This window comes from Caretta caretta, chromosome 1 (assembly GCF_965140235.1).
Source record: "Caretta caretta isolate rCarCar2 chromosome 1, rCarCar1.hap1, whole genome shotgun sequence".
Taxonomy (NCBI): domain Eukaryota; kingdom Metazoa; phylum Chordata; order Testudines; family Cheloniidae; genus Caretta; species Caretta caretta.
Genome location: NC_134206.1, coordinates 135,584,525 through 135,598,113, shown reverse-complemented (window position 1 = coordinate 135,598,113; position 13,589 = coordinate 135,584,525). Strand labels below are relative to the sequence as shown.

Sequence of the window (13,589 nt, the reverse complement as noted above, 5' to 3'; positions counted from 1 at the left end):
TTGAATTCTTTTACCTTGGCTGTGTTGCAACTTTAATGCTACTGTATATTTTACATATATTTATATATTAGAGAAGCTGTCACAAATTCCCTCTCTATCACAAGTAAAAGTACCTGGGTTCTTTGCTAAAAATGTTGCAGAGATTTTTTTTTTTGTGTGTGTGCAAAAAGGGTATTTTCTTTCAAAAGATTAATTTTATTTTGAAGGTGTTTACATTTATACATCCAGAAACATCTGATACGAACTGTAAAATATGTTAACAAAATAGACATGAGTCATTTATTTATGATAAAATTGTACAAGAATAGTAACTTCCAAATGGTTTTCCTTTGCTTTCTGTTCACCAATGGAAGGATTTTAGACCTGGCCATTAGGTTCTTCTACCTTCAATGAAACCAATGTATTTCTCACAGTTCTTTCATCATAAAAAAACCCAACCCATTCCACATTCTGTGCCCTTCACCATTCTTCCCTATCTTCCACACAGTTATCATTTGGTCCCAAAATGCAACATTCTACCATATAATATATCAGATACTATCTGAATCTGTCATTTTCTCTATTTGCAATATGGAAGCATTTCCTAGAAAAGAAGCATCAGGTAACCAGGCAATATGAACAAAAGAGTTATTTATTATATATATATTCTCTAGTAAGTCATAATAGTCTCTTGGATTTTAAATGTCTTTTTGCTATTTCCAATGCTTAAAAATTATAATTTTAAAACATTAAATACTGTGTTATATACATTATGATTCCATTTCTTATTTCTAAATGTGGATGTAATGTTCTCCAAATGGAAATTCGGAGGGAACAGGAAACAATTCCTCTGACATCACAGGCTTTAAAAGCTCACATCTTACACCTGTATATTTGACTATATGAAAAATAGCCAAACGTCAATATGCTTTTGTGGGATTCTTTGATTTTTTTTGTTTGTTTTTTTGTCATTTTATTTAAAATATAAACAGAAGGATAGATCTGGCCAGTACTTTGTCAATGTTCGGTAGTAGAACTGTTTTTTTTTCAATCGCATACTTATTTTTTATAAAATAACAAAATATACAGATAGAGGGAGCTGAGTTTGTTACATTAGTTCATACACATACAGTAAACAAAAGGTTTTATGTATGGCTTCGCAAAGGTAGATTATGAAGTGACGTTTGTATTTTATTTGTTTAAAAGTGTTTTAAGAGAACGTGTTAGTGTGCTTACAATAGCGGCCATGGTAGTCGAATGTCGAGCCAAGAGTTTAATGCTAGGATCATCGGAGGTCTTGTCTGACACTGCTTCTGCAGCTTTCAGAAGACAAACGTAGTTTATTACGACCTCATCTATTTTAGCTATAATTTCCTGCTGCTGTGTTTCAGAGTTCATGACTTTCACTAAACGCATGCAGGCTTCTGTTAAGCAACAGAGCACTTGAAAGCTGGAAGTCATAGCTAGAAGCATTTCCTCGGGGCTTTTATCAGCCATGGCCATTTTCCTGCAGGCACTTCCCAACTGTCTCGATTCTATAGATAACAGTTGTTTGTACTGAGAAAGTTTAAGGTCATATGTTTCCGGATGTAAATCTTCCCTCTTCCCCACACTTGCTCGGACCAGAGAGAGCAGCTCATTGGCATCCTTTTGTGCTGCAAGAAATCCATCAGGCATTGCATACATTTTCTCTTTCATCACGTTTATTCTTGTGATTTGTGCCTCAAAGGCCATGTCACTGAGATTCATATCAGTTTGGCCACCTTGGTCTTCAGCATTGCTCTTGTCATGTATACTATTTAGTATCTGTTTGGGGGACTCAACAGCTTTCTTCTCATTTTCAATGGAAAAAGACTGACTGGCTGGTTCTGGTAACTCACACGGTATCTGTGGTTCATAGAGGCATGAGAGGTGGTTGTTGTCTCCATCATATTCATCATCCTCATTGTCATTTCCTCTGCTTAGGAAACAATAGCTGAAGGGGCCATGGCATCTCCAGTTGCTGGCATCTGACTTTCGTAAGGGCAACATTCTGTACTGTTTGGAGTCCTTCTGCATGGAGCTGGTGACTGAAGACCTTTTATTGTCTTTGACATCAGTGCTGACATTCATAGAACTCTGAGAATAGCTTTTGGATAACTTTCTGCCCAGAGGGAGTTCCACCTTTTTTTCTGACTTGGAATCATCTCTTGCCACAATGTCTAGACACTTCAGACTGACTGCAGCCTTTTTCTTCTCAAGAAGCATCTCAGTGCCTGTGGACCCTGCAAAGATGCTGCTGCTGCTGTGTCTCAATACTTTCCTGCTGGGTGGCATTCTGAGGCTTCCTCCCATCACTTCACATGGCCATAAACTAACTGCTGCCCCACATCCCTGTTTTACTTTAGGAATGTCACAAGAGTCTTGATTTTGACTTGGCACCTTTGATTCTGAGTGAATGTTGGATGATAGCATGATGGAGTCAGTTAGAGGCTGTTTAGGAAAAGCTGAAGGTATGCCCCCTCGTCTTCCCTTTCCAGGCTCTGTGAAAGCTACACTAGGGGTAGTAGAAGAACAGAGAGAATAATTAAGCATCACACTGATAATATTCGTAGAATGAATTTCTAAGCATCTTTTATGGACCTTTTTTTTAAATGAAATGCCCCAATAGATTCATGGTATTTTTCCAGGACCCCCATTTCAGTTAGTACCATGCATGAATAGTAATGTGTCTTTCAGGAAATAGTCATATGTCTTTGTGTTCCTCTCAGCATGACATTTTTTTAAAACATCTATCAACATATTCTCATTTATGCATAACTGACTACTTCCTCTATTACCACACTTTGACTTGTAATGTGAGGCAGCAGAAAATTGTTCCATAGACCTTTCATGAACGTCGCCCCTCTGCTAACTGGAATGGAAGTTTCCCATTTAGTATTTAAAGGGATATCGATAGGTTAAAAATCTGTCTACTAAAATGGAAAGAATTTGGAAAATTCCATTTATTTTTATTCTGTTTCACAATATGCTTTTTATAGGCAGTGAAAAGAAACTATTTCACTTTTGCTTCTCATCAGTTTCATTTTTTGGTTCTCATAAACTTACACATTGCTGCTGTGTTTCACTTGCAACCAGTAAAAAGGAATGTTTAGATCCCAACCAAATATTGTTTTCAATTAAATTAAAAACAAACAACCGCCCCCACCAAGATTTTATAAAATCTCTTAAAATTGGGTCTTAAATTATGTGATTAGGATACTGCACCTAAACTATCCTTACAGGAAACTTATGCAAAGGGTTTTTTAATTAAAATGATGCATAGTTAATCCCATTTCTTTCTCTTCTTTACAGTTACAATGCTCTAAGCCTTTCCTGGCCTATCATTAACAACACACTTTTCATATTTTTATCTGGAGATTATTCTATGCAACTGTTGATTTTAGCAAAAGTCACTTATTTTAGCCACATAGCAGGCAAATAGTATATATTATATAATAATTAAATCCCAGATTCCCCCGCTACCCCAAATTTATATACATTGTTAAAGCTCATATGGATCAAATATATCTAGCTCCACAGAAGCATCCAGAAAATCAAAAGAAACAAAATTTTAGAAATTCCTATGTAGCGTTCAAGCAATGGTTTTTCCAATAGACAGCCTTGTCAGGGAGACTGGGAAACATTTTTAAAAAGCTAATGTTAATAGAAATGTTTTCCTGCGTGTCCACATATTAATTGGGGTTATTTTAGCAAAAGGCACACAGCAGAACCAGAAAGCGAGAATGAATAGCAACAGTTTAGACCTAATTTCTCTGTCCACTCTAGGTTGACAATATGCATTCAGATAAGAGATGATGTAATCTTCACACTTGGTTTTTGCACATACACCCTGTTAAATATGTGTTTTTAAGAACACATGCTTTGAAATTGCTGTACCTGTAGTTTCTTTAATCTTGGGGATCCGATGACATCCATCTCTCAAAGTGCCAAACAGTGGTTCAGCATTAACTGCTGAATGAATGGCAGGCATTGTCATTCTGTGACACACAGCTTCTGACTGCTGATGTAGTTCCTTGTACGTGGTTCCATGGTTTGGAAGGATGACAACTCTTTCATCTGCTGGAACATAGCCAGTTCCTTTCACAGATGAATCTGAGATCCTGTGCTTAACATCAGAGGGACAAAGAGGAGATTCGACGGGGGTAGCACATGGGCTACTGCCTGTGCTGCATCCCGCATCCACTGAAGAGCACTGGGAGCTTTGCAGAGAAAAATGACCCTCACTTTGCAAAGACGACATGCGCTTGGTCAAGTGATAGTCACAAAGTCTACTCACACTCTGCTCAGCATCCGGTAGCTTTGAAGAATGGTCATCTGCATCTTCTGAGTCATTTAGGTCTTTGGCTGAAGACACAGTCATATCAGACAAAAAGTTTTCACCTGGGCCAAGTGCTGAAGTCTCACCCTCATCAACGTCAGGATCCACTTCATTCTTAGAGCCAGTATCTGTTTTACCAAGACCAGAAACTCTTGGAAATGTCTTCCCATTCACCATTTCTGAGCTTGATTTACCGGCAGCTTCACCATCGGCAGCAGCATACCATCTTTGGCGAAAGGCAGCTCTCTCCACACTACAAGTGCTTATGCGTTGACCGTCTCTTGATGGAAGAGTACCACATATAGCTTTTAGGGCTGCATCAGTCTCGGCTTTTTTAGTTCCCTGATGCTTTTTCACAGCAGCATTACCATCACAGGCTGCTTTCACTTCTCCATCAGTCATCTCATTTTTCCTTTTACTAGTGCAAGAGTATACCAAAGACCCCATCTGCAATTTGCTAAAATAGTCAGTGACAGATTTTGTTTCCATGGTCTCTGGTTCCATTTCCATATTGTCTGAATGAAGAATCGGCTTCGAAGGCACAACTTTTGACTGTAGCTCAGCAGCTTGGTGACCAGCTATTGACTGTGAGGATTTCGCAAGTGGTCCTCCAGCCTGATTCTTAGCAATGGGGAACTCTGTTTGCTCTTCCACAAGGGGTTGGTAACCTTCACTAGTGGTCAAAAACATACGTGTTGAGTTTTCTGACTGTCTCTGTGCTGCGGTTAGTTCAGAACTTTCAGTCATTTCAGAAGAGTTTGTTTCATTGCCAGAATCTGAGGATGACTCAGGGCTATATGCTCGCAAGATTGCTACACCTGCATGCCACAAAAAATAAGAGCCAATTAATGAAAGCATCTGAGGCACTTGAATAAACGGATAAGCAAATGGGGTGTGTTAAATATAAAAATAAAGGGATTTTTATGGTTTATTTTAAAACAGACTCTGATTTTATTGCATAATCCCCAAGAAAGGTAACTTAGCAACATTATGGTAGTTCCACCAAGTGATATGGAATGTGAGGTGTATACATGATGGTAAAAACATATAGAATGGAATGTGTCCAAGGCTAAATGTGCAAATGGATGAAGTGGAATGATGTTCAATGAATAAATGTAACTATGGTGAAAGAACCTGAATTGTCATTCGTCTGCTGTTCCTCTGAAGCAGCCAAAGCCTCTAGTGCTTGAAGAGTGGAGACTACAGCATCATCTAGCCCCTTCTCACACTTCCCCTCAGGATTAGTAGGGACAGCATCAATGAGCGACACTGGAATGTCATCATTTCCTAGATTACTAGCTTGCTCCTTGTCTTCTGTATACTGTGTTGTTTGGTTCTGAGAGTCTTCCTCATCTGAACTGTCCCTGAAGCCAGGTGGAGGAGCAGCAATGGCCATGTTTAAAGAATGTAATAAGAAGTCATCTTCATTATCATCACCTTCCGGAGGGGGGAGTGATGTCAAATCAATAATATCATCACTTGAACCAGAAAGACTGAGAATGGTAGGTCTACTGATTTCTCCTACCATAATGTCCTCCTCACAGCTAACTTCATCTTCATCTTCAGCATCATCTGTGTTTTCCGCATAACAAATGTCATGCAACAAGGGCTCTTCTATCCCTTCTGCAGCTCCAAATATTTTGCCATCGTTTATGCTTGCATAAACAGAATTTGTAGCAAACTGAATGCTTTCAACATCTGGAGACAATTCTAGACCTTTAATGTCATTGGTACTACTAATATAAATAGCTCTCTGTTTGTCCAATACTTCTGGACTTTCATCCAGAAGTCTTTCATAGCCAAGGGTTTGGGGACTGATACCATCCAAGCTGTGATCTCCAAATATAAAGGATACTTTTGCTCCCCTTGGAGAATCCTGTGCTTTCTTGGTAGATTCCAGTCCTGAGAGTGACAGTAATGACTGCTGGTTTAAACTTCTGTTTTCTCCTGCCTCAGTGGAGTCATCTTGTTTGGTCAGCCCCTGATCGAGTCCACCTGAATTATGGGTATTTTCTATGTACAGATGCCTGTGGTCTTTTTGACACATGGGGCTTTCGGAAACTTCTGGAGTCTTCTGTTTTGGGTCTACAAATGTTCTTTGGGCTTCTTGATCCCCTTCAGCCATGAATGTAGTAGTTTTTGGGACACAGTTCCACTCAGAAGCAAGGAGGTTATACTTCCCTCTATTTTCATTTCCTACAGTTTGGCAAAATAAAAGCAACAGTCATTTAACATATGAACTGCTCCCTGACATTTTATAATAATGACTTGTTAATTCTGAATAAGCAATGTTTTAAATATAGAACAGCTGCCTAAACTTGTCCTTTCTACAGTCAAGCCATTTTCAAACTCTCCTCTACTTCAAGTTACAGAGCTCTTGATTTAAGAATTAAGATTAACTGGATGTTTTTATGCTATGAGGGCAGAGAACTAAACTAAAACTAGGTGAAAGGATAACCCAGGACTGGTTGATATGATAATCGAAAAAAACCCCAGCACCTCACATTTTTGCGTGAAGATTCTAGTTATATAAAATGTTATAACCTGTATACAAACAAATGATCTTTTATTTGTTTCACTATGGCACGAGGAGGAATACATTAAACATTTTATGTTACCATTAATACGAACAATGGGTGAATATTAAAATACTATAAAGCTGAATTTATATAATACAACTCTAGGCCCCAGACTAGCAACCAGTTCTGAATGGGCATACCCCTGTACCTGCACAAACCCCTGCTGACATCAATGGAGTTTTGTCCGCGTGGGTCCAATGGCAGGATCAAGGCCTTGTTTTGTACAGGTGACTTCTGTTAATGCATTATGCAATAAATACCTGTTTCTCGGTATCCTGCATTTTTCTTGTTGGCCATGTTAAATATTGAGCGCCTTGAATCAACCAGTAGTCGATAGTATCCCGCTGTTAAACAGGCAAGGTTCATTGCATCTGATGATTCCATTATCAAAGTAATCGGCTATGAAGGAAACAACCAAATCTTGGTTAAAGGCTATTCATTCTTAATCAATTTACTTTCTCAAACATGACTTATTAAAAATTAGTATATTTATAAAATGTAAATTATAGAAATTATTTCACAAATGCTACATTGGAAAATCAAAAAGTAAATTCGTTTTCCTCAGCTCTGAAAGGTCTGATTGAAAACAATATTTAGGGTACAAAATGTTTGGAGAGATGAGAGCTGAAGCAAGGAAAATGTGTAACTGAACATTTTAAATTCACTTGATGCTTAACTAATATTTGTATTGCTCTCTATAGAATTATTAATAATAAATGAATTCTAAGATGCTTAACATCTGGAACTTATTCAAAAGTTAATGTGGTTCATAAAATTTTAGAACTAAATATTTCACCTTTCTCACTGGTGTACCCTAGGGTTTTATCTACATGGCAAGTTACTGCCTGGCAAGCCAGGGTGTGGATATACAGCCCAGCACCTTGCTGCACTGTAATGACTCATGGGATCATTGCTACAGCTCACTGAAAGTCCTGAAGTGCCACACTATAGCAGTATCCACATTTATGGGAAGATTTTATTGGACCCTCCTGAAAACTAATAGACAATTGGTCTTGAAGGATGCTGTGTACTTGCCTTCTTGATCAAAACAAGGTTCTCTGATCATAGCTAAGACAAAGCACAAAACAAGGTATATGGTTTTTTTAAAAGAAATCCGTAGCGTAGAATCTTAAGCCAATACACATGGTGTTGATAAAATTCCATGACACCCTTATTCACATAGTACTTTACAGGTGCAGTCTCAGACCCAGTGGAAAAATCCAGGCAATTATTATTAATTATGATGATGATGATTATTTATCATTTTTCTTCTGGGCAATTTGAGATTTTGTTCAGAAGTATAGGAACTTTGGTATAAGGACACATGCTTGCCACAAAGCAGTCAACTTTGGGCATAAAATTAATACAAATTATTACCCAAAGATGAGTGAATCAATTCTGGTTATGTTAGTGTTGAGAAGGAGCAGGTGTGCATGTGTAGAGAGATATGTTTGAAATGCTTTCTTGATGCTGAATTTTCTGAGAAGATCAATAAAAGTAGATGATTTCCAGAGAGATTTTAAATGTCAGGAGTATTACTGTGACCTGCTGTTCACCCTTTTTGTAACCTAGAAGCAACTAAACTTTTATTGATGACTTTTCGGAAATAACATGTGGTAGAGAGAATACTGAAAAGGAAAATTAACAGTAAAAGAAAGACTCAAGCTGTTTACACTTATATAGAACTTTTCAACCAAGGATCTTAAAGTACTTTACAGGCATTAAATAAGCTTCACAGTAACCCTGCGAGATATTATCATTCCCTTTTACCGATTCGGGAATGGACACTTAGGCCACATTCACTAGTGCTGCTACAGGCAGATGTAAATTACCCCTTCCTTACTCAGCTAGACCCACTCCCTCCACTTGCATCCCATGGAAGAATTCATCACAAGGGGAAGGCACATGGTGTTAGTGCTGCCCTCATTCTGGATTTCTGTCAAGGGTTCGAGCAGCTTTACTTTGTACTTAAAGTATTTCCCAGTTGCTATGGCCATGCCTAGTTCTCGGCCAACATCAACCACTTCCTAGGCCTACCCACTGTGGTAGTGAAACTTCTGTTTCACATTATTTTTCAGTTATTGATAATCAGATGCAAAATTTCCATATCATTATTCATGTGCCATCATAACACTACTTTTGGTAAGTTTCTCCTTTTGACAGGAAGCAGAATAAGTATTTTGACCCTCTTGCTAATTAGCCCATATAAATCTTGTGCTACTCACTTTCCTTGTCATTCTTGATACCTACCATTTATATTTCTCTTCCCTCACTGAACTGGCAGATCACTACAGATTACTTCCCTGCTTTATGGTCTGTGTTGCTTAGCTATTAGTATTATGGCTGTCAAGAGATTAAAAAAATTAATTGCGATTAATCGCGCAATTAATTGCACGGTTAAAGAATAATAGAATACCATTGATTTAAACATTTTTGGATGTTTTCTACATTTTCAATATATTGATTTCAATTACAACACAGAATACAAAGTGTAGAATACTCACTTTACATTTATTTTTGATTACAAGTATTTGCACTGTAAAAAAACAAAAGAAATAGTATTTTTCAATTCACCTAATACAAGTGAATTGAATTGTAGTGCAATCTCCTTATCATGGAAATTGAACTTACAAATGTAGAGTTATGTACAAAAAAACTGCATTCAAAAATAAACAATGTAAAATTTTAGAGCCTGCCAGTCCACTCAGTTCTACTTCTTGAACAGCCAATCGCTCAGAGAAACAAGGTTGTTTACATTTGCAGGAGATAATGTTGCCCGCTTCTTGTTTACAATGTCACCTGAAAGTGAGAACAGGAGTTCTCATGGCACTTTTGTAGCCAGCGTCACAAGATATTTACATGCCAAATGCCCTAAAGATTCATATGTCCCTTCATGCTTCAACCATTTGAGGGGACATGCTGATGACGGGTTCTGCTCAATAACAATCCAAAGCAGTGTGAACCCATTCATGTTCATTTTCATCATCTGAGTCAGATACCACCAGCAGAAGATTGATTTTCTTTTTTGGTGGTTCAGGTTCTGTAGTTTCCACATCAGAGTGTTGCTCTTTTAAGACTTCTGAAAGCATGCTCCACACCTAATCCCTCTCAGATTTTGGAAGGCACTTCAGATTCTTAAACCTTGGGTCGAGTGTTGTTGCTATCTTTAGAAATCTCACATTGGTACCTTCTTTGCGTTTTGTCAAATCTGCAGTGAAAGTGTTCTTAAAATGAACAACATGTGCTGGGTCATCATCTGAGACTGCTATAACATTAAATATATGGCAGAATGCGGGTGAAACAGAGCAGGGGACATACAATTCTCCCCCAAGGAGTTCAGTCACAAATTTAATTAACACTTTTTTTTTTAACGAGCATCATCAGCATGGAAGCATGTCCTCCGGAATGGTGGCCAAAGCATGAAGGGGCATATGAATGTTTAGCTTCATTGCAACGCCAGCTACAAAAGTGCCATGCAAATGCCCGTTCTCACTTTCTGGTGGCATTGTAAATAAGAAGATGGCAGCATTATCTCCTGTAAAGGTAAACAAACTTATTTCTCTTAGCGATTGGCTGAACAAGAAGTAGGACTGAGTGGACTTGTAGGCTCTGAATTTTTACATTGTTTTGTTTTTGAGTGCAGTTATATAACAAAAAAAATCTACATTTGTAAGTTACACTTTCATGACAAAAAGATTGCACTACAGTACTTGTATGAGGTGAACTGAAAAATACTATTTCTTTTGTTTATCATTTTTACAGTGCAACTATTTGTAATGAAAAATAATATACACTTTGATTTCCATTACAACACAGAATACAATATATATAAAAATGTAGAAAAATATCCGAAATATTGAATAAATTTCAATTGGGATTCTATTGTTTAACAGTGTGATTAAAACTGTGATTAATCGCAATTAATTTTTTTGAGTTAATCGCATGAGTTAACTGAGATTAATCAACAGCTCTAATTAGCATTATAAAGTATTTTAGCCTTCTTAGATTCCCATCTCCTTACTCCTTCAAAGTACCTGGTCTTAAACACAGGGGAAGAATGATCTTTTGATTACATCATAGAACTAGGAGATTCCCGGCTTTGTTACAAAACTTCTGTGTGAACAAAATTAGTCATTTAATTTCTGTCTCAGTTTCTGCACCTGGATAATTACCCCAAAGGGGTGCTGTGACATTAATATCTATAAAGCACTCTGGGATCTTCTGATATTATTATTGTCCAGGGAGCTAAAGAATAGAAGGTGCTCACCAGCCAGTAATGTTTTCTTGTTCATCCAGATCAAGTTGCAGCAATATTATCAACTTAAATATATTGTCAATTGATACTTGTCAATAAAAGCTAAATGTTTGAAAGAAGAGCTTGGTAAATATGGTGTAAGATCGTGGTAAAAACTTGGTGTAAGTTTTGCCACATACCTTTATAAGAAAGAGGAAAATTGGGAGCATCCTTGGCTTAAAAGTATTGAACTTTTGCATACTGTGATATTTCCCACTTTAAGGTCTATTTATCCTCTATACAATTCCATAGAAACTCTATGAAAGCTTCCATCATAAAGCTTCACGATCCTATAAACTGCACTGAGAGGATGTAATTTGCAAAATTCCACTCATTTCCACTGAGGCAAATTGCTCAGTAGGATTCAAAAGAGGATCAGACATTTATATGAAGAATGAGAGCCCACACAATTACATTAGATGGAATAAAAAGAATTCAGAAGAGTTACGGGATTGGGAAGAAATTTCCCTTCTAGGCAGGTTGTTCCAGAGCTGTCTACCATGGGGTTTCTTGTACCTTCCTCTGAACATCTGGAACAGAATACTGGACTAGATAGCTCATTGGTCTGATGTGATATAGAAATTCCTATGTTCCTAAGTAATCAGCCGTATGCCATTTAGCTAAAACAATTCTAAAATACAAGTTGATAATATTGGTAGCATGAAAACATTGAGAACAAAATCATGCACAACTTTATCAACTATTCCAATAGAGAGGGAAAATGAAAATCATGCTATTTTAAGATACTAAATTGATACAAATCAACAGTCAACTTACTTTTACATCTAAGACATGGAGCTCAACTCTAACGGTGCTCTCATCTTCTGTAAACATCTCAATCCTGTTAACATGGCTAAAGTCTGCTAGCAGGGCCACCAAGTTCGTTTTGGTGTTGATCACGTGGCTGATACCATAGCGTGGCCCTACTAACAAAGTCACTTCTGAACGCTTTTCTCCTTGCTGTAACATAAAAAGAAGAAAATAAAAATTAAAAAGAGTAAGAAACCTGACAGGTTTTGCATAACAAAAATAAAATAAGATGAAACAAAAACAGCACTGCTACCCTGTTTCATTTTTATGAGACTTCATTTGCACAGGTTTCAAGAGTAACAGCCGTGTTAGTCTGTATTCGCAAAAAGAAAAGGAGTACTTGTGGCACCTTAGAGACTAACCAATTTATTTGAGCATAAGCTTTCGTGAGCTACAGCTCACATCCCATGAAGTGAGCTGTAGCTCACGAAAGCTTATGCTCAAATAAATTGGTTAGTCTCTAAGGTGCCAAAAGTACTCCTTTTCATTTGCACAATATTTCTTTGCCATGAGTTAGTAAGTTCTTCAGTAAGAGGCAAAACCAAACAAAACCCCAAAACACAAAAACAACAACAGGTACATGACTGTACTAGATTTATAGCAAAATGCATAAAATAAAAGTTATCATGTCACAATTTGTTTTTGTTAAAAACTGACTGCATTGAGGTTTTCATGGGTGGATGTAGAGTATATTTCTTAAAAGAATAATTTTTTATTCAACAACTTTAGTATTTTATAATTATACCCATAGCATCATCCACCAAATGAATGCTACCTCGAAGCTGCCAATCAGAATACAAAGGAAGACATTTTCAAGAAGAATGAAATAAAAGTGCTTATGTGGTTTGATCCAATATAGTGTGTTTGTTATTTTAGAATGTTTGATTTGGACTTGAACTTCCTTAAAGCAAATGTGTGAGTCAGGCAGATGCAAATTAGTTGGAGAAAATTATCAAGAAAATAAAGGAAAAAGTTACCACTAATGTTGCCTTGAACACACGCCCCCCGTATAATCGCAGATCGCTGAGGAACTTGAGATAATGCACCTTGGCTTGCAGAGCAGACAGCTGAGGAGAAGGAAACCTCTGATGTTATTACAGGACTAAGATGCAATGGGGGAAATCAACACATATGGAAATGGAAGAATTAAAACATGATTACACAGCCTAAGGAGACTGGACTGTGATGAACTCATCAGCCTGGCAATAAACCATTATATATTTGACTTCCTGATGAAGGAACAGGATTTCAGATCTTGGAATTAAAATCTTATTTATTTTGATCAGATGTACTCAAGACTCATGTATGGGTTGCATCAGGGCACTACAAGTACATTGGAACTTTTTCAGTAAAAGGAAAATGTTAGACTACTCCGATTAAACATCTGTTCATTGAGGGATTTCAAGGGTAGACTGGAGTTTCTATTCATAATCACCATCAGTAGCAGTTCATTAAAATTTGGTTTACCAATGTGAATTTAAAAAGAACAAAATGTTTAAAAAATTGCTAAGAACAGCTATACATGACACATTTTGCTAGATACTTGCAATATATAGGATTTTATTTC

The 13,589-nt window shown here is 37.2% G+C and overlaps 1 protein-coding gene across 8 annotated transcripts in view; it reads right to left on the bottom strand.

Moving 5' to 3' along the window:
• Nucleotides 1-613: 613 nt before the first annotated feature.
• The window catches only part of FRMPD4 (FERM and PDZ domain containing 4), a 437,016-nt gene continuing 424,040 nt past the window's right edge, over nucleotides 614-13,589 (bottom strand). For 7 of the 8 annotated variants that reach the window (XM_048860715.2, XM_048860759.2, XM_048860724.2 and 4 more), the window contains 6 exons: nucleotides 13,000-13,089; nucleotides 11,990-12,172; nucleotides 7,179-7,317; nucleotides 5,474-6,535; nucleotides 3,898-5,157; nucleotides 614-2,510 (listed from right to left, as the gene is read on the bottom strand). In XM_048860715.2, the coding sequence (XP_048716672.2) occupies nucleotides 1,171-2,510; nucleotides 3,898-5,157; nucleotides 5,474-6,535; nucleotides 7,179-7,317; nucleotides 11,990-12,172; nucleotides 13,000-13,089 (4,074 nt within the window). In that variant the 3' untranslated portion in view covers nucleotides 614-1,170. Of the gene's footprint in view, nucleotides 2,516-3,897; nucleotides 5,158-5,473; nucleotides 6,536-7,178; nucleotides 7,318-11,989; nucleotides 12,173-12,999; nucleotides 13,090-13,589 lie in introns of all 8 variants that reach the window. The other variant, XM_048860774.2, reaches the window with a different exon arrangement.